Source organism: Tyto alba, unplaced genomic scaffold (assembly GCF_018691265.1).
Source record: "Tyto alba isolate M040663 unplaced genomic scaffold, T.alba_DEE_v4.0 Super-Scaffold_23, whole genome shotgun sequence".
Classification (NCBI taxonomy): Eukaryota; Metazoa; Chordata; class Aves; order Strigiformes; family Tytonidae; genus Tyto; species Tyto alba.
The window spans coordinates 22,948,644-22,969,655 of NW_024881297.1; the positions used below are offsets into that span (position 1 = coordinate 22,948,644).

Genomic DNA, 21,012 nt, shown 5'->3' on the forward strand with positions numbered 1-21,012 from the left:
TTTTTTTTCTTTTTCAGTAGTGAGGCTTTTATATAGAGCCACTGTCTGCTTCACAGCCTTACCATGCAAGAAATATATTTAGCTTTTACAATTTTTACCTGGCCTTTGACTGCTCTCTTCTTTTTGCTATTGTCTGCAGACCATTGGAGTACTGTGTCATGTTCATCTCCAAAGGTTTACAGTTCTCAGCCGGTCATGGGTGAGGGACACAAACCACATGTATGTACCTCACTTCCCTGACCAAGTCTCATCAAACCTTTACTTTTGAGAACCCTTTTTCTCAGGTTGGCACATGACTCCTCTGTGGTGCCAAGGGCATGTGCTAAAACTCCTCAGAACAACCACACATGTCAACATCTGAGTATGGAGCTGCTAAGTAGATGTTCTTCATGGCAACTTTGTCAGCCTGGTTTAATTTATCACTCCTGAGCAGCATTCTGCAACTACCTGGTTGCCTTTTCTTAGCTGTCCCCAAACCAGTCATCTCTGGATATGGCTGTAGAGGTCACCTGTTCCTTCATCTAAAATAAACCATCAGTGTTTTACTGATCCAGCTAACCATGCCTTGGTGCTGGTGATCTCCAGCATTACACCTATAATTTTAATTTTAAGGGAGTGGCAACCAATTAGAAGTACTTCTGAATGCCTTTGCTGTTGGAAAGCTTTGTCTTGAACAAATGGTTTCCTCTGTAAAGAAGCTGCACCTACTGATTTGATAGCCCAGACTGCTAAAAGTTATGTCTAGGGAGGTTTCAATACTGTTTTCAGCATTACTGTTAAAGCCACACCAAATTCAACTGTCTTTCAACGAACCACATAATTCTGAAACAGAACTTTTGTGTTATTTTGAAAGGAAAGCAAATGCCATGTAGGAGAAATTTTTGATTGAAAAAAATTAGTAATTTAAGTGTAAATAAAAATGACAAAGCAAAACCTTTGTTCCTAAAGCTCATAGATAGGTAGAAGATGCATAGGAAAAGAAAGACTAAGGCATAGCAGGGAAAATAAAATAGTAGGAAACAAAACTTATGTCAGTTATGCTCAAAAGAAGCAAAAGTTCAAAGAGTAAACAAGAAGAAAAAAAATATGAAGAAACAGCAGTGCAACAATAAAATACCATGAGAGGGAACAAATGATGAATGAAATATGGAAGCAAAAAGCAGGAATTTTTTTCATTATTATCAGCAGTATCTGATTGACTTTTACTGGTTTCTCACAAAAAAAAAATCTTAATTTTTATGAAAAGGATGTATCTTTACAAATAAATCTCTCCTCCAAGAAAATGCAGCTAGCTCTAGTTCTCTCCTGCTTTTTTAGCACAAATATTATGAAGATGAGCAAAATATATAGATCTTTGTGTTTTCTCCAGTTGGTCAATATTTCCAGTTCATAAAACTGGACAGCAATTGTCCATCACTGAACAGGGATGTACACTCAGTGGCACAGCAGGAGTGCGTCCCGCACAATTATCTTCCTTCTGACACAGACTAAAGTCTAATCTCTGACTAGGTTAGTCATATGATCTCATGTGGGGGCTATCTATTGATTTTGGAGGACTTAAGTTTGCATACCAAAAATTTTTTAAAACCAAGGTCAGTTTTGTGTTCTATTTATACATACATGGAGGTGTATATCGTGGATGGTTGATGTAGTATGCAATCCAGGAAGTGAATCCCCAGTAAAAGGCACAGCCCTGGAACAGAAAAAGATACATTTTTTTTGTTAGAAAGGGCAATAAGCAAGTACAAACCATAACTTTATAAATATAAATTCTGGTAAGTTCAAAACCCAGATGACCACTGAGAGACTTCACAGTAGCTTCTTGAGTCACACAATATAGATCTTTTTAAGATGTTATGAAGCCACTAAAAAAAAAAGATAAAAGGACATACAGTGTAGATTTTTTTGATTGTGTTGAATATATTTTATTCTTCTTGTAGGGACTAACATTTGTTTTCTCCTCATTTGATTCTACTGCTGAAGGGCACATTTCTCTGACTTGTACTATTAAAAGTCTCAGGCTGGTTAACACAGCTGACTTACTATACCTTAAAGTCAGCATTTCCAAGCAAGGTAGAACTAGCCAAACAGAATGTTAAGCCAGCTGAGGAAAGAAAAGTAAAACTAAATAGGCCTGGTTTAATCCTAGCAAAAAAAAAAAAAAAAGCACACAGTTCCTGTAAAGATATTTGAGCTATGCACTGCATCTACCCCCATGGATTCAGTCCCACTTCATCCTCTTATTTAAAAGGGGCACCCCAGCTGCCTTTACTCGGTGACAGAAGACGTAGGCTTGGGAAAGCCCAAGCAGAGGTAATGTGATCATGTTCTTGCCCTGTGTAAGGGTCACTGCTCCCATTATTTGTACGAGGAAAAAACAAAACCCACCAGCCAAACAACAGAAACCACCCTGGAGACTGGTTAAAGCCTTTCTATGCGTCTAGGCTAAAGGTCCTGTGCTCAGTACCTTCTCAGGAAGAGCAGTATCCTGGGACTGGCTACAGCTCCATCCCATAAGTAGGGCTGCAAGTCAGACTTTCTCTTTTTAAACTTTTTGTGTGGTGCCATTGTGGGATAGGTACCACAAGCACAAGGGGACCTCAGTAACTGTGGGTCTTTAACTCCCACATGCATGAATCACTTTGGAGGTGGCACTCTGGATCCACAGTCGTTTAGCTTATATTCTTTTGTTTTGTTTTGTTTTATTTTTTTTTTAAACACTGTGTATTGTAAAACAACATCTTTAGCTGTGCATCTCATTACCTCCTTTCTGACTAGAATCATGTCGAGCCCCCTGTCATGGTCATACACTTATCTCCTTCACTAAAATCTTAAATGTATCACAAAAGTTTTAAAGGGAAGGTCTTTACATCACACTGAATGGGATGGGGCATGGGGTGATACAAAATAACTGAGTCTGTGTAAGCGAAATAAAAGAAAGGAGAGCCTATGAGTAATGACTCACAGTTGAAATTCAGGAGACTTTGGGACTCAGAATACTTTAGGCTCCCTCAGTATCTTCCTTCCTGAGGCCTCCACCTATAGAAGGAGATTTTTGGGTTTTTTCTATTTGTAATTTGATTTTAGCTTCTTAATGCAAGGTCTGTCTCTTGTTTTATATTTATATTGCACTGAGGAAGTGGAATGTGATTTCTGTCAGCATTGCTAGATGTTGCAGCAGCATATCGCATAATAAAATAGCATTCAGTCTGAAAAATATCCTGGACATGACAATCAGCCCCTTGCGTGGATGAGTTAAAGTGGACATTGACATGCAGGAGCTAAAATGGACATTGGTTTCAGTTCATGTCCTTGGAGACATGGCCCTGAAACTCTTCCTATATTTGTATTTTGACTAATCATAATTCCTGGAGCTAGAAAATAAATTATTTTTTATTTTCCTATCTTCTTCCAAGGACTGCTTTGATATGAGGATATTCTCTCTTACACAAAATGATAAACATATTGTCACCTTTATCATATTTTTCAGAGGAGTATGCCCTCCTGAAAACTTGTGAACAAATAATGTCTCCAGAAGATGTCTGATGTAATGTAAGCAATGGCAGAAGCAGGCCAAGCTGGAAGGAAAAAAAAAAAAAAAGGAAATTAAGGTAAGATTGCTTTTTATTACTTCACAATTTAATGTCACAAAAGGAATAAGGACTAATATTCCAAAACTGCAGAGTCACACTGAAATCGTGGGATTTAAGATATTGTCTTAATTGAAGCATCTGGAACCAAAGATTAATGGAATCATTTTCAGTGTTATACAAAGTTGCTTTCATTTTGCAGGGAAGCAACTTATTTTTACTAGCCTTGAATTAAAAAGAGCTCCTCACACTCTGAATGTGATACATAGCCCTGCCAAGACATTAAAACAGGACAGCTGTGTATACAAGCAGGCGTCTGCTGTGCTTTTCCAAAAGACATCTCCCATGTTTCAAGGCCACCTTAATGCTCCTGTAGGATGTGTCTGACATTTAAAAACATTTGGGATATCTTCTGAATGGTTTCCTTGTCCTATGCCAACTCAAGTAGCTGCATGGAGGTAGTCTGTATTTCACTTCCCTGTGGACGCAAAATGAGATTTTGTTGCAAAATTAATCCATTCTGATGACTTTTTTGTTGCCTGTTACAAAGAAACGAGGTAATTGTTGTAGAAATTATTATACTGATTCTCTTTTGAGGAAGATTATGAAACAATAACAGGCGTTGCTGATTTGCTTCTGAGAATGAGTTGCAGCTCATAGAGATTGAGTTTCAAAAACAAATGTCAAGAGTGATTCCTGGTGGCATTTTATCTTGGTTACATATACCGTACTACCAGAGCCCATCTCACTGCAAACCAATTATAAGACAAATGAAAAGTGGTTTTCAGCATATGAAATCTCAAATACTTTTATTATGCATCTTGTATGGTAGCCAGAGTCAAAGATTAAACAATTTCAAAGTAATTAAACCAGAGAGAGTTGAGCTAAGAAAATTTCAAACAATTAACGACTTATCCAGAGTCTGGAGCAAACTTCCAGCATTGCTGGGAATTTTACAATTAATTTGGATTAGGATGGGGATCTTGGATAAACCTGTTAAGGAGTGGTCATTAGAAGGATTCTGCACACCCCTTGACCACTTAAAAGAAGATAAAGGTACTGCTGGCTCTTCTGTGCTACCAGAAACTCTCTCCTTTCAAGTGTATGAGCAACAGAAGGAAATCAAACATCTTGCAGCTCTGGATTTGAATTCAACTATTCTGTGTTCTCATTCCCAGCTCCACTAACCCCCTTAATGTCTCTCCAAGCCTCTGTTCCTCCATCTGTAAATGATATTATTACTCACTGTGTTTCTGTGTTGTATACCAGCTCTCTTGATTCTGCAGTCATAGTGTGGAAGAAGTGCTGTGGGGAAGCTGTACAGTTCCTTGAGGCCACTCGTTCCCTGTGTGCCCTCCCGGTACCAGTGCTCCAACTTATGCAGCCGACAGGCTTTCCTTGATGGCATTCCACCCCTCTTGCCAGGCACTAATCCCCCAGAATGGGGACAGTCACACTGAAGAGAAGTAAGTTCCTTAAGTGTGAAAGTTACCAGCTTGCCTGGTGCATTAATCACCATCCTGTGGAGGGGTACAGTTGGTGGTGGCAGTGCCTTGAGCCTCCCTGGCAGCTACTGTGTTCAGCTGCTTGCCACTTTCTTGTCTGTAACAGTTCTTAATCCCTCCCACTGATCAGGTCCCCTTTGTTTCTCCCAGAGTCCTTCAAAAGGATTTGGAATAGCAGGGGCTGTCAAATGTCGTAAAAAGCTATCTTGGTTGGCTGTCCTCTCTTCATTGCTTTTTTGCATGCTCTTGAGTTCTAGCAGACTAAGCAGGTAGCATTTCCTTGTGTTCAGCTCCTTCTGTACTGTACTGGAACTGTTTAGTTTTCCTTGTTAGCGTTACTGTTCCGGTGATGGAGAGAAGCAAAGCTATCTGGTTCATGTTTATATATGAGATTCTCTGATTTGTTTCTGCACAGCTAGACACAACCTGTGCTCTTTGCTGTTCTATAACAGTGGCTGAGCTCTTATTTTTGTTTGTCAATTAAGTGTCATTTCTTAAAAGTCTTTCAGAACTCAAATATGTTGCATATGGCCCTGGGAACAATTACAATCTGAAGAGGTTTATTTAAAAAATCAGATTACCAGTTTTGAATTCCTATGGTATGGTGCTTCTGAGTTTCTCAGTTGTTCTTGGCCTGACTCATGACATGCAGACCTCTTGAAATTCCTCCCTGTTGTGCCTAGGTAAGCACCAGTGTGGAGGTAGTTATCTTCTGTGCTGGGTGCTCATCTTACGAATGGGAATGCACCCTAAAGAGACTGAGAGTGGGACATGTGATGTTTTGTCCTCTCTTCTCTGTCTTCTCTGCCAAGTGTGACTTTGGGTTACTACCCACTGTGTTTATTATTTCACTTTCTGCTCAGTCTGTGTGTCTAGAGGGCAAATTATTTGGGGAAAATACTACATCTTCCATTGTGACCAAGTGCAGTGGCCATTGCAACAGGGATCCCATTTTTGGTCAGGCGTGCGTACTGCTAAAATGCCAAACCACTATTGGTAAGAACAATCTGAAGCTCCCACTGACTCTGAGACCAGGCATGCAGCCTCACACCCCCTGTAACCTCCTCAGCCCTGGAAATGCAGTCTCCATCCCTCTGGCTCCCTGTCCTCCAGGAAAATAGTTCATGCAAATGTCACTCACTGGACCACTGGGTGGCGGAAGCTCTTCGCACTTTCCACTCGGTCATAAATCGTTGAGAGGCGAATGTAAAAGAGCAGATATATTAGAAGAGGCCCGGTGTATTCTGTTAGAAAAAACTGGAAATTAAAAAGAAAATAGCTGTATCAGAGTAGGAAATTGTACCAATAAAGGCATCAGAAGAAAAAATACCCCTATCCACAAAACCTATTCATCCTTCAAATGTCATTTTGGCTTCATTTTGAGGAATTAAATGACATGTTGTGTTTTTTCTGCTGTCTCTTTAGCAAAAGTGTAAAATCCATCTAGGAAATGAGAGAGAGGTTTCCATGCAGAACATTAACTCAGTCAGGAATGCTTCATGGAAGGTGGTCAAAATCACAGTTATCTCCTCTTTATACTTTTGGATGTGCCATCAGATACCTATTTGGAATCTAAACAACACTGAAAATCAAGATCCAGAAGCTGAAGGCAGTTTGCTTTCTGCCATTTTCTTTTTTTTTTTTTTTTTGCAATTAAGTGATACATCAGTCAAAGCCAACCAAGCACGACAGAAACAAACACAGCTTTGAATCCTGGTTGCTAGCAGAGTCATCTGGAAGGGAGGGATCATTGCTCGAGATTTGGTGTAGGCTGGAAGAGCAGGACCTGCCTGCCCTGCCTATTGTATGGTGCTTTGAGGCTTTGTTCAGTGACTGAGTGGGGCTCCTCCCTGTGCAGGCATCAGCAGAAGTAGCCTGTGGTAGGCAGACTGGGCAAGTAAGTTACCCTGTAAAACAGAAAGAAATAATTTAATCTCCTCACTGTAACCCCTGCTAGCCACAGGGAGGACATATGGGAGCAGGGAGAAAAGACGGAGTTATAGCACTGCCAGGAGCCACCCTTAGTTTTACATTCTGGCTTTGATTTGGTGCAGTCTGTATTGCCTTTTGTCAGGGCACACTCTTAAGCTACAAACAGTTGGAGGAACATGGTTAGAGTGATGTGAGTTCTGGATTTGATCACCTGTCCCTGCTGGAATGAATCTCAGAATAAGATGGAAATGGTGTAGTTCTACATGTTTACAAGGACCAGCAACTGGCAAATCATAACTCAAGTGCGTAGTATTGCTTAAGGGATAAAAAATCATAACTAATGAGCAGTTTGGCTTTTAAGGTGGCTATTTGCACTGCTATAGAATTGTATATGGATAAATACCTGTGGTTTAAGGAAGCAGCACTGAATTTAGATTACCTTTCTCAAAAGTAGTATTTGTCAGGCAGTCTGATCCCCAGTGGGCTGTTCTTCTAATCGCTCTTCAGAAGAGCTTTGAAAGAGAAAGATTTTCTTGAAGAAATATTCTGCAGCTAGGCTTCCTTCATTCGGGACCCCTCGTAGCATTTCTTTTCCTCTATTACAGGGGGAAACTTTTTGAAATTTCAGCCTTTCATAGCAGGACTGTGTCCAAAAAAAAAAACAGACTTAAGTGTTCTCTACCAGGGAAATGTCAAATTCTCTTTTGTTCTACATGACACCGTGATTTCTGTGCTCCATTTAGACTCTGCATGATCCCTAGAGGAGTTGTGTGTGTGTGTATGAAAACATTTAATCAGAGTGTCTAAGAGCCCACACTGTTGTGGAACACACCACTGCCAAGGGTTTATTAGAGTTTTGTCCTAATAGCAGTTGTATGGGTCTATTCCTAACTGCGAGTCCACTGTGTTAGGCACTCTGCAAACACTATAAGACACGCTATTAAAACCTAATACACTAAATATAGACAACGGTGGTATAGGAGACAGAGGTGCAGACAATATGGTCTGGGCAGGTAGGTGTAAGAGCTTGGAATGTGCTGCTTGCTTCAGTGTAGCTTTTCCTCTCAGCCATGAGTCACAACAAAAAATACACCTGTAACTTCCAGCTTTTATCATCTGTTTGGCATGAGCATATTATAAAGCTGCCAGGAAAAGTTTGGCAGGAATTAGCACCAAGTTGTGGTTAGTTGTCACTGCACCAAGTGTTCCCCTCTTACCCTCTGGCTGATTTTAGATGCTGGAAGGAGAAGGAAAGCTTCAGGATTTAGTGAAAAAATTCAGTCTCTATTTAGCAGCCAAAGCTACCAGCCACCTGATACCTGAATCCTTGTGACTAGGTGAGGAAGTGTTTTTGCTGTAGGAGGTGGGATGCAGAGCCTCCCACCAGAGCAATTCATATAAGCAGCAGAGAACACCAACAGCAGCTCTTGAGCTGGGGTTTGTGGAGGTGAGCAGCATCAGCACGCTCAGGGCACTTTACAGGCTGGGGACAAGGTCTCTTCTAATCTGTGTGTCAGTCACATTCGACAAGGCATTAGTCACCCGTGCGGAGGCAGGCTGTCCTTGGTCAGCTCTGAGATTTGCAATCAAGCAGGTATTGTCTGGCAGGCAGGACTGAATTTGACTTTGTCATAACTGCATCACACTGCTGGAACATAGTTAAGATCAGTAGCATTCTGTTTTAGAGGACGAGGTTCAATTTGCTGCAGTGTTTTGGGGGGTTTTTTTAACATTTTGGGTGAGTTTCAGTCTGTTTCCCTCTGTTGCATCTCCCAAGCTGCAACTTCTGCTCTCCTTTTCTGGCCCACTGATTTTAAATTAATGAGAAATGAAAAGTGAGTTCCAGAAAGGCAGGCAGAGAAGCTCTGCTAAAAATCCCACAAGTTCAAGCAGGTGGAAAAGAAAGTGTCTTAAATTAACACAAAATTACAATCAGTTCTAACCATTGGCAATCAAAGGCAAGCACCATTCTTTTACTATTGATTCTCAATGCATATATGCAATTAAGCCTACCTAGTATCTTCATACTCATCCTATAGCTGACTAATTGCTGGGCTCGGGGAGTTATTAGATGTGTTAAGGATCAGCTCAACCTATCATTTTTACAGATGCTCAAAAAGCCTACAAAATTACTAAGATACTAGTTCCTGCTGACTTGTCATGCAAAAATAATAACCAAATTTTAAACAAAACCCCCAAAATAATAACATCTTAGCTTATAGTTTCTGGGCAAAAGAAATACCATTTTTTAGAAAAACAGAAGAGTGATCATTTAAAACACAGTGCATTTTTTTTTCTGTAGAAATGTAAAAAAAAAAAAATCCAGTATTTAGAAGAAAATTACTTTATCATTTTGTGGGCCCACCTAGATTATTTTGGTGTATTTGGTGCAGCCAAATATGGTGGTTCACAGTAAACACAAAGCTCTTTTCCGGGAAGAGCATTCCATTTCTACTACAATGTGCATAGCTCAACTGAATTTAACTGTTGAGCTCATCATTAAGTCCCTGAATTAAAAAAACAGGAGATTAGCCCTTTTTTTCCACATCTGTACACTCTATTTCATACCTTGCATAGTGTTCAGTTCTCTAAGCTTCCTTCTCTCCAGTGTCTGGCATTATATACTCTATATACCTCTTACTCTCAGTGGCATAGAAAAAGTGCTACTCTTGAATCAAACCTTTCCCAGTCATGAGCTCCATACAGGGTGCTAAACTCAAGCTTCTTTAACTGTCTTAATTATCAGGTCCTTGGGGACCTGATTCAGTAGTACCTAAACTGGAAACATCTAATACATAAACAACAAAACAGAGATCTGGAATATGCAAAAGAGAGTTAAGGTAGGAGCTTCCATCATTCAAGAGATGGTGAGGCAAATTGGAAAACAATGTAGGATATCTAATTCACAGACCAGCAAGGCATCTCATTTTGCATGAGCCAGGTTGTACCTTCTTCTTTTATCTCTGTTCAGATGATTATGTCAGTAACACCTTGCTGAACTGAGTAACAACCAGGTCAGGAATTATAATCCTAGACCTTATGAGGCATAGGGAATATTTAGGGAGATATGAATGCACCAAAGGTGAAAGGAACTCTTTCTTTCATTATTTGAGGGAATGTGAGGTGAATTTTTTGGCTGGTAGGGGCAGCTGGCACAGTGCCTGGCACCATCCCAACAGGTCTACTACAGGGAATGGAAAGGTTTTTGAAATGAGTTAATAGTACCTTGTGTACTGGTTGGGAAAAGGAAGCTATAAACAGAGGGGGTGGAGTGGAGGAGTCTGAAAAAGTCCAACAATCTTTCTAAATGAACAGCCCACGAATTAGCAATCTTCACATGAGGGCATCAGCTAATTCCTCTCTAATGTTTATGACATGCCCTTTCTGCAATACCACACAACACACCCTATCTTGTATCACATTGCCTTTTGGCATAGTCTCACATTATCTCATTTATGACAAGCTGCAGAGGAGAGCTGAGGAAAGGCCATACAGCCTTTTCCATACTGATGCCTTCCTGCAGCTCTTTCCATGCCATGTAGGGGTAGTTTCCCAGTTCACTGGTGCTGGTCATGATGTTTTCTCTGCTACTGCCAACGGGATGTCTGGGTTCAAGCAGGGGAAGCGAAGGACATGGTATGAGGATAATACCTGCAGCCAGGACAATGACTTTGGGCCATCGCCAGAGGCTCTCAGCACAGCAAGAGATACAGAATAGCTCAAGCACGTCCTGGGCAACGTTGATGGAAAAGCAGCTGCAGTATATAAATTATCTAATGGACAGAGCTTAGTTTCTCTGATAAATGTGAGACAAAGGCACTAGTTGCGGGTCTGAGCCTGGGTCGGGCTGAGACAGTGCGTACCGCATGAAGAGAAGGATCCATTCATATCAGACAGACCATTACCATGTGTGAGTGTACAGAATGCAGCTGGGATTTCTGAGAAACCCAAGAGAAACAGGCAGTTGAACCTTCCCAAGCTCCCAAATCCCATTAAACTTAGCATCTAACTACTTTAGACTCCTTTTAAATCCCAGCCCTAAGTACTCTTGAGCTAATAATCATTAAAAAACATTATTAATTTCTGGACTAATTTCTACTTCACATGCTTTGCTACCTCATTAAAGGCCATATAATTACCTGGGGATGATAATGGCACAATTTTAGCAGCATCTCTAAATCTTTATTTTTTTAAAATTTTTTGTATTTTCTTGTTTGCAAAAATCCACAGCACCTGAAGTTTTGCATCAGGTAGCGCAATTCTAAGGGCTGCTTGAATATTCAATGATTTTTGTTCCAGTTCTCATGGAACATGCTAATCCATTCTACAAAACTTAAATAGCACATGCAGGGGCACCTGAAGCTTCCCTTGCCTGCGCAGATTTTACAGTGACTCATGTCTAAGAGTATTTCAGGCTGCAGCTCAATATTTACTGCAAATACCAGAGATAGGGATGGATTTGTTGTATGATTTTATAGGCAGATTGCAGCTGACTCAGGCCAGCTTCAGGAGCTGGGAGCTGAACAGTGATGGATGCTGTTAGTCCCTGAGTCAGGCCTGTGCTCCCTCTGTGGGAAAAGGGAGGTGAAATCCCAGCTTCCTCCTGCCTCTTTACTAAGACTGAGCTGTCTGAAACCACTAGTTTGGCATCAGACCATTTCGTGCTCTGGTCAAGATTCTTCCCTGAGAGCAAAAACCTTTGCATGTTTCTTACTCAAAATAGAAAATTACTGCAAATTAACAAATGCTCTTCTTATGCACACATGTATATGCGTGTTATATATGTTTGTACCTATACATATTCAGCAAAGCAGTCAAGTTCTGTTTGTAACCAAACACCAGTGTGAGTTCAGATTCACTGCCAAATCTTTACAGAGCCTTGACAGCATTTTGAAATCTGCTATATAATGTGTATCATTTTAAAATGTGTATTTATCATCTGCTATGTAGATACGTAAATGAAAGAGTGCTTTTTGACACTGGGCTATTACTAATAACCTCAACTAGCTTCTCCATAGTGCTTTTCATCTAGAAGCCTCAAAGCACTTTGCAAAGAGGAAAATACTGTTATTTTCTTGCCACATATCTGGAAACTGCAATACAGAGAAATTCAGTAAATTGTCAATGTCACCAGACAAGGTGGGCAAAGGATGATAAAAGGGCACTTGGTCTTCTCAGACACTGGTTCCTTCTCTGATTCACTCTCCTCTTTGTGCTCTCCTTACCCCCAGTATGGGGTTGGGAAAAAATTTCCCATACAAAATAATTTTACCAGGCTTATACATTCTAGAGGGACTAAAACTTCTTAAATTTGCATAGATTGACAAAATGTCAACATCTGTAGTTACTCTGCATACAAATAGGAAATGGCCTACATTTATCAGCACCATACACCAAGTAACTCTTTGTTCTTTAAGTAACAGGAAGGGTTTAAGCATAAAGTTGTGTATAACTGAAAGAAACAGCTTGTTCTGTTTATGCTTACTGAATTCCCTCTCCCTTTTTTTTGCACTTGAAGCAGTAAAAGCGTAAGGGTATTACTATAAACACTTATGCATAAGTTCTTCAGCCTGCACTGTGCTCAACAGCAACCAAACATTCACCCCTCAGAATTAAATTTCCTGGTAGCTCCCTAACTCCCTTTGGTGTCTGAAAAATTGACACACTGGCATGGTTCTTTGTGAGCTTGTGGCATTTGTTGCTGAGACCAAGATAAATTATTGCAACATCATTTTCTCTATTAGAAGCAGCATTTGAGGAATCCCAATCAGACATGTGGGCAATTTCAGAGGTCTCCTCTTCCCTTATCAGTTGGCTTCATGCTGCCACTGGGCAGCAACAAAGAGCCAAAAGTATATGTGACCCAAGGAAAGGCACAAATAATATAAAAACATGGCAAGAAATCAGGCAAATGCAAGCTGTTCTCTCCTGATAACCCTGGAGGTTGAAAATTATTAGACTTAATTAAATGAAAAATAAGACCAATCTTGTGTGTATAATTTGCCTTTGTGAAAGGTTACAGTGTTTTGAAAGTTCATAGCATTTGACTGGGATCAGCTCAAGACTTAGCCAGCTGTACCAAGGTAGAGCACCACTTACTGTGTGTTCAAGCAGAAACTTCTGCCAAGTACATACTGTTAGTTGTAAAATGGAGGTGCTTTACATTACAAATAATTGTAATTGGAAAAAGTGTTGTAGAGGAAATAGTGACTTCTCTTTTTTTCCTGGAGATCATCTTCTGTGATCAAATTATCTATTGATCCAAGAGGTTTAGCAATGAAAAAACATTTGGGGAGTTTCTCTCTGGCACTTTGCTGTAGTCATTCTTAAACCACCAACAGATTTACACAGAATCACACATTCTGTTTATTTGGCACTGCTGCCAAGTTTTCCAGGTACCCACAATTCCCTGAAAGTGTTATTCAGTTGGTAGTGTCCTGTCCCACAACTACCCATGTTTGAATTGGCCACAAAATATGTAAGCTATGATATGTATCCGCTGAGAAATATATTCAGTGTCATTCTCCATTGATAAAACCTACAGATCCTCAGCTCGCTCTCTTACCTTGATCTCAAATTCTGCCCTAAGCAATGATCATATGAGTTTTCTTAAATTTATCCTCTTCACGCTGACCCACTAGTTTTCTGGGACTCCCAGCCCTCCTACCCCTTCAAATTCCTCAGATCCTGTCTTTTTTATTCTATCATAATTGTCTGTACTTCTATATCCCATTGAAAGGTTATAAACCTTTACTGAAGTCTCTTCTTCTGGTCCCAAATTAGGGAAAACATCTTAAATTGTTCCCCATGGGAAGCCCAAAGCTGACCTCAGTAAAGACAAAGTGGAGAAAATGAGTCTGCAGAAGTTTGGCTGCCTGTTTTTTCAAACCCATCAATACTCACAAATTGCTTTGTATCACACTAATCCCACAGAATTAACGGGATTGTTCCTCATTTACAGGACCAGCCAAGTGACCTCTGCCATCCTCAGTCAGAGCAACTGCTCCTCCCCTCTTCACCACCAACCCACACCCACAGGACATAAAAACTTCTGTATGCATGCACTGTGTGAGTAAGCGGAGAGAACCGTGCTGACCAAAACACTTCCTTCCCCCCAAGAGAACAGGCATATCCCCCTTACTCAGTCCAGCATGCACTTCCCCACTGTGTACACCTGCTATACATAACCACAAAGCTTCAGACACAGATCTCTTGGCTTCTTGTTCATTTTTCACAATGTCTAACTCAGTGATAATTTTGCTTGCCAGCCAGAAGGGAACAGACCAATTAGTGAAAGCGTGGCTTTTCAGATTTCAAAGATGTTCTCGAGTTTAAATAAGTATTAGTCTCTACATTTCTAAATTGAGCAGAATCTTTTTTTCATTGAAAATTTTAAATGGAGGAGTTCTGCTGCCAGCCTCGGTATTTTAAGGCTCTCAGGAGTCAAAGTATTTAAGCAATCCCTAATTTTAAATCACAGTTACAAAAAATATTTACTGAAGTACTGTGTTTCAGGGTTAATCTCATGAAATTCACAGACTTAGAGGTAAATATATATTTTTCACATCTCTATGCTGTTTTCTCAGTTCTATTTTGATCATTCTGGTAGCCTGCCCAGTTAGCAACTAGACAACAGAAGCTGATAAATCAGAAATTGCAATCACTGCTCAATGAGGAAAGCTTTAATGGAAGTCTGAATTTGAGCAGGAAGAATGGTTTTCTTTTTCCTTTTGACTGCAGCAGCAGTATTCATTCTTAGCAGTAAAATGCCAGCCATGTTTCAAAAAGTCACACGCCGCATTGCAGTATGTAAAAAAAGCTCTCTGTCAAACATGCTTAGGCCCAAAATTGGACAGAGATTAAAAATAAAACCCATCACTTCAGTGGTGGGAATTTAAAACACCCCTGGGGATACAATCTTTGCAGGAGGCATATAGAAAAGATCTGTAAACTCAGCTTCCATTAGTATCTCTGAAGCATCAGTCAGCAAACCTCAACTGTCCCCTCTAGGTAGGGTAAAGGAATTGGTAAATGTGCGGAAGTAAATTATGTGTTTCTGATAATATTTTATAAAAAAGAAGGCAGAGTAGAGAAGGAGTTCTAACAAAATCCATGATATTAAGAAACAGGTTCTGTTTTCTCCCTGAAATGCTTTCTGGAAATGAGGCTCGAGGGTCTCCTTTCTTCTCAAAGAGCCAGCTGAGGTTGGATTTCTACCTACATTATCCCAGGAAAGGGCCTCGTTCTCAAGAGATTGACAAGTAATTGCTCCAGTGGAGGAGAACTGCAAATCCCTCACCCCTGTTTGTCCTCCCTCAGAGCAACCCAGCCTCTAGAACTTGTTGAAAACTGGTCAACCAGTCTCAGAGCTTGTAGTATAACCTGATCCCAGGAGATGTCTGGCCTTTCACAGTGCAAAACACCAAAAATACTTTGGTCACTGTGTAATCATGTTTTAAGAAGGCTGAGGATGAGAAGGAAAAGTCCTTCCTACATAGCAGCAACCTCTGACAGAGGGATTGAGTAGACAGTAGAAGACGACAAACTCTTGAGCCACCAAGGTGGAGTGTAACAAGGACTGTAAACCAGAGAATGTGCATGATCCAAAAGGGAAGCTGGGGTTTCTTGATTCAGAAATACACTCCTAGACTTAGAGACTCAAACTGTTAGTTTGGGAACAGACAACAGCATCATCTTTTATTTTACATGCCTGGAGAGAGTACTGCTCTCAGGAGGTGGAGGTAGGTAGCACTTTCCTCTTTTAAAAACCACAAGTCACTGTCTTGGTGTAAATCCCCAGCATAGGGGTTCTTGGTGTTCTTGACCCTCGAGTGGGCATCTCAAGTGTGATCTCCACTGAGGTGATAAAGCCCCAGAAGACCCACCTCTGTGCTTAGTTTTATCCTAGACAGATCCATGCCCAGTGCATTGACCTCTGGAGCACCACCATATCTCCATGTGCTTCTGTGTCTATTTTTTGAGTCTAGACCCTTTGTACCTCACCTATCATTTTGCTGACAAGATAAGAATATTTTTATTCTGTGCCTTGTTTATTTAAATGTCAAACCTTTAAATCAGAAGCATCCCTCACTGTGTGCATAAATCTGATAGAGAGTCAAGGGGCATGAAAGAATGGGAGCTCTAAGCACAGTAAAAATGGCAATAAAAATATACATCCTGTGTACAAATGCATTCTTAATTGCTATTGTTAGAATACAATCTTCTATTAACTTTTTCTCCATTGTTATAGACTATCTATAATATAAAAATCTCTTGACTGTTTAAATGATGTGGCTAGGAAGATTTCTCCCACTGAGAATGGAGACAATTTAGAGTATGGAACAGAATGCGATAAGATGAATATTCAGAAACTCATGGAGTTAACTTTCTGCATACACAGATTAAATCATAAAAAAATGCCACTGCCTGCAGTATCAACGCCTAGTCATAACTGCACTATTTATAATGGGATATTAAGCTTTAGTTATGTTACTGTCTTAGGCTACATAAACCACCAGCAAAGGAGAGAATAAATAAGGTTCTTACAGATTGCTTAGTTGTAGCAAACAGGAGGCTGCACTACTCACAATTTTGCTTGGTTCAGAGGTGGTGGGATGGGTTGGGGGGGAAACAGGACCCCAATTGGCATTAGTCATTATGGTCACAGTAGGCCATTAATCAGTGTGGGAATCAGTGGGGTAAATCCTCAGCCTTGACAAACTCTCAGACCTCTACTGAAATGGGTAGGTCACACAGTGTGAACTGTTCTAACCCCACTGAAGCAAACTGCTTGTTACCACCTGGGGATTTGGGTCCTGTTGTTAGAACTCGGAAGGATAGATACAGGCCACGTTCTTGTTCACAGGGGCTAAAGCATGCCAGAGTTTGTGCTGCTAGGGGTTATCTGCTTCCCTGGAGAGAAAGAAATGCATGTGAGCTTGAGCAGGTGAGATGGATATGCAACCTTACAGTGTTGATCCAGAAGCTGACTCTTCCCAAAGTCAAGGGCAGTTCTGGCAATAACACCCACCTTGAGTGTACTGTTTAACAGATGAACTGTAAAATAGCACGTCCATTTTACATGTCTTGTAGTAATGCTTCCTAGTCCACAGTGATATACTGGAGAGAGGAACCAGTACTATCATCTGCAAGCTGCTTAAAGACCTGACACTCGCAAGCTCCATCCATATAAACACAGCCAAGGAAGGACAGCTGCTTGCCAGTGAGTCTTATGGTCACCCCACATGAGCAGGGTGGGATCTGTGGACTACCAGAGGTAAGAATTCAGTAATTTGACTTACAGCCATGATGCCAGTTAGCAAAATCTCACTTGCTTCATTAGAGGAATTGCAAGCAATTGGTTTGTTTTCCATTGCTATGAATAGTCTCATCATGGCTTTTATGGCTTTCAGAAACTGTAGTTCTGCCTTACTCATGTTTCCCACTGCAGAAATTGAGAATCTTGTTACCCAACATACAGATGTGGGCTGTGTATTACTCCAGCTAACGCAGTATATGCAAACTACAGCAAAAGCTAGGTCAATCTAGTAGTGAGACTACTTTCAGCTCCACCACCTATGTGTGCTGCAGGATATTGGAAAGGTCTCTTCATCTCCCATCCCTTCACTGTCCTTTCAAACCCTTCTGCTGTCTTCTGTCTTTGGACTGTGAAAGAATTGAATCTTTCACTTCCTCCCTGCACAGATGAACCTGTAAAGTTAGAGTTCCCAACAAGCTTGTTTGGATGGAACACTTTGCCTCTCACGCACCACCTTCACCTTCCAACAGCTGCCTACAGGAAAATAACTGAAGTCAAACTGACACCAAAAGTCAAAATAGACCATGATTCTACCTACAGCATAATGCAGGTATTGTTGCTCATGGCAAATGCTTTTGTTTTACAAAGACATTCAAAATTTTTGCGACTCCTGAGCCTGGCTGAGCATCTTCTGCCAGGAATTCTTGGCCTCACCACTCTTTCAGAAATGTTCTTTAGGGGAACAAAGAATAAAGCATTCCCATCCAATAATTTTCCCGCATTATCAACCGGATTACCAGAAATCCATCTTTTTCTTTTTAATAGCCTTCCACTTTCAAAGCTGAGGAACCTTGCAGCAAATGAATGGTTTTGGCTACAGGTCCTGCACAGGTATATAAACCCCAGATAAGCTGAAACTTTTTTTTTTTTTTTTTTTTTTCCCTTCAGGCAACGTTGTTATGTCCACTTTCTAATCTTTAATTGGATGTCAGAGTTAGCACATTGATAACTTGGCTCACTATCCATTTATTTCTGTTTTGACTGCTGATAAAGTAATTACACCATTTGACATAGGGAAAGACACGTTGAGGAAGTTGGAGTAATTTGATGCTAAAACACATTGTACATTAAGATGTGTCATGTTGATTGTTACAAGGACATACTTACCGTGGTCCAACCGACCTGCTGACCCAGGTCTGTAAAATACAGTGTAATGATAGAGGAAACTGCAAGGCTTTGAATGTTAATGGAATCCTTCAAATAGGGCCCATCTGTAATGACAAAAAGGAAGGAGGAGATGGTATGAACAACAGGCATCTGCTTAGAGGTTCAGCATAGCATCTAGACTGCCCTGCTAATGGTCAAGGTATAGACCCAACTTGTATTCTGATTTATTTTGGTGACTTGGTACTTATTGTCCAGGTCAGCAACTTAGAGAATTTCTATGAGAGTTATTCTCCTCTCATTTTAACAAAAGCTTTAGGCTGACATGACACTGAGCAGCAATGCATAGCAATTGTTATGATGCTACCTCTGTTAATCTAGACCATTAGAGACGTGCCATGCAATCACACAGACAATTTCCTAGAGCACATTTTATTCTGTCTTGCAAGACTAATGGGAAAGTCGATGTTATGCAGTGTCTCAATCACTGATATCTTTTGCTGAAGCATTTGTATTCTCAGGCTATTTTACAATAGGTGGCACCATCATGATGAACACAACTTCTTGGACAAAGGCTCACAGACCAAGATTTCTTTGTAAGCCATCTGGCCTAAGCAGACCAGGTATATCTGAGCATTACAATACTTTTCACAGTATTTTGAGGCATTTGCTTCCAGTCTTGATAGACCCAGAGTGTACAGGTAGTGACATAAAATGGCAATATCTGGTTATCTTTTTTTTATAGAGGCAGTGAGCTGGCTATTAGGAAACCCCAACAGCCACTTGCATGGGGTGTTGCCATGGCTGCAACACTTCCTTTCTGTTTTTCACTTTATGTATTGCGTCTCCCTTTCAATATATGTTTGTTGACTGTTTAAGTCACTGAGAGTGCTAAATTCCACCAAGTGCTGAGCCCTCCTTTTCTAGGGCTCTGCAATGCTACATGTCCACAGAACAAATGCCATACAGCCCATGGCAGCTTCATCTCCCACTGCCATGTCCACCAAGAACAGATGTACTGGCACAAAAAAAAAGAAGCTGCTTCCTGAAGCCAGTTGCATCTTCTCATGAGGCTGTGAGCACGTATTAAAGTAGATAATGCAGCAAGTGAGGGAAGTGAGTGAATGGTTTTAAAACTGCCTTGTCTCAAGTACAGTCATATGTGGTTATGAAAACCATTAGATTCCTTTATTAGTGAGAAAGCTAATCATTAATATCAATTAATGAAAAAGTGCTAACAGTTCACCCAATAACATGTATAGAGAAAGCAATAGTGTTAGGAGAAGAACTTGCCAGAGGATTAGTAATACATTAGGTGGCTGTATTCAACCATATGAATACTTACTGCGTTCTAGTTGCAGGCCAACACGGGAAGGGTACCACTGGGGACCTGTTCAAATCACAAAGCATGACTGTTAATTTCATGGTGGAGGATCTAGATTTCTCTTTCTTTTAATATTCTTTTTAGCTGATAGCTACAATTGTGAAATTAAAAAAAAAAAAAAATCCTCTCATGGTCTCAGCTATACAAGCAGAATACAAGAGAGCTAGGAGGAGCACACAATAGACACATTAAAGCAGAAATCCCTTCTTCCCACTCGAGTGTTGAAAGCACACATCTCAATCCTGAATGCTCCATCAGCACATGAAAAATGGGCGTGTGCATGCACCACTGGAAACTATAGAGAGGACCCTGTTTATTATTATATTTGCCAAAACTCCGTACTAAATGTGTCAGTCTTGCCTCTCCCTCCAAAATTATGCTTTTTATACAGTTTTGTCCAAAGGGGTTAGTTTTTCCCAATTAGGAGTATCAAACCTTACTAGGGATGTGCAGCTAGCACTAGTTCTTAATCACAGCTTAATCAGGCAAATAGAGATAAAAAAGCAGAGACACCCGGGTAGCTAATACTGGGTTACATATGACTTCCATGATCTCCATCAACTTAAGGGTAATCCTTAGAAGCAGGTTTTTAAATGGTGTAGTTTAAAGGTTGCTCCTAAATGCATAACAGCAGTTAGCAGTTGTTATTAGGTGCCCTTTGATGATTTGGGACAGATCTCTGTCAGTTTGTTCAAACAGCTACAGGTCTCCAGTTGCATTTGTTTTCTCTTGGTGTCAGGGCAAGTGGGTGATTGCCACAGAAAGACTGCAGAAGGGATCGTGGCTGTTCAAATTATTAACTTGTTCAGTTCTTTGTAATGACTGTATGCAGAAGGCTGTGCCCCTACAGCTGTGCTAGCTGAATGGACAATATAAGCACTCCTCCTTCGAATCACAAAGACACATAATTTGTAACTTCACTTAAGCCCCACATACACTTCTGTTTGATGTTGAAGGCTTTTATGGATGACCTGAGGCAGCCTGGGGAGACCTTACACAGCCCTTGGTGTTGACTGAGATTTGGGGGCAGCGAAGTCTGACAGGCAAAAGCAAGGGAACAGCTGCACTATCACCACCTCCAGCCATTTCCAGTGCATTTGTCTTTATTTCCTTTGACATACCTTAGGACAGTGGGTAGCCTGAAAGATTTGATTTGTATTTACAATTCAACATTTGGGT

The 21,012-nt window shown here is 40.6% G+C and overlaps 1 protein-coding gene across 3 annotated transcripts in view; it reads right to left on the reverse strand.

Moving 5' to 3' along the window:
- TECRL (trans-2,3-enoyl-CoA reductase like) overlaps positions 1-21,012 on the reverse strand; it is a 103,813-nt gene that overhangs the window by 9,919 nt on the left and 72,882 nt on the right. For all 3 annotated transcript variants that reach the window (XM_042797154.1, XM_032997870.2, XM_032997869.2), the window contains 5 exons: positions 19,795-19,839; positions 18,453-18,556; positions 6,237-6,352; positions 3,473-3,578; positions 1,621-1,693 (listed from right to left, as the gene is read on the reverse strand). In XM_042797154.1, the coding sequence (XP_042653088.1) occupies positions 1,621-1,693; positions 3,473-3,578; positions 6,237-6,352; positions 18,453-18,556; positions 19,795-19,839 (444 nt within the window). The remainder of the gene's footprint in view (positions 1-1,620; positions 1,694-3,472; positions 3,579-6,236; positions 6,353-18,452; positions 18,557-19,794; positions 19,840-21,012) is intronic.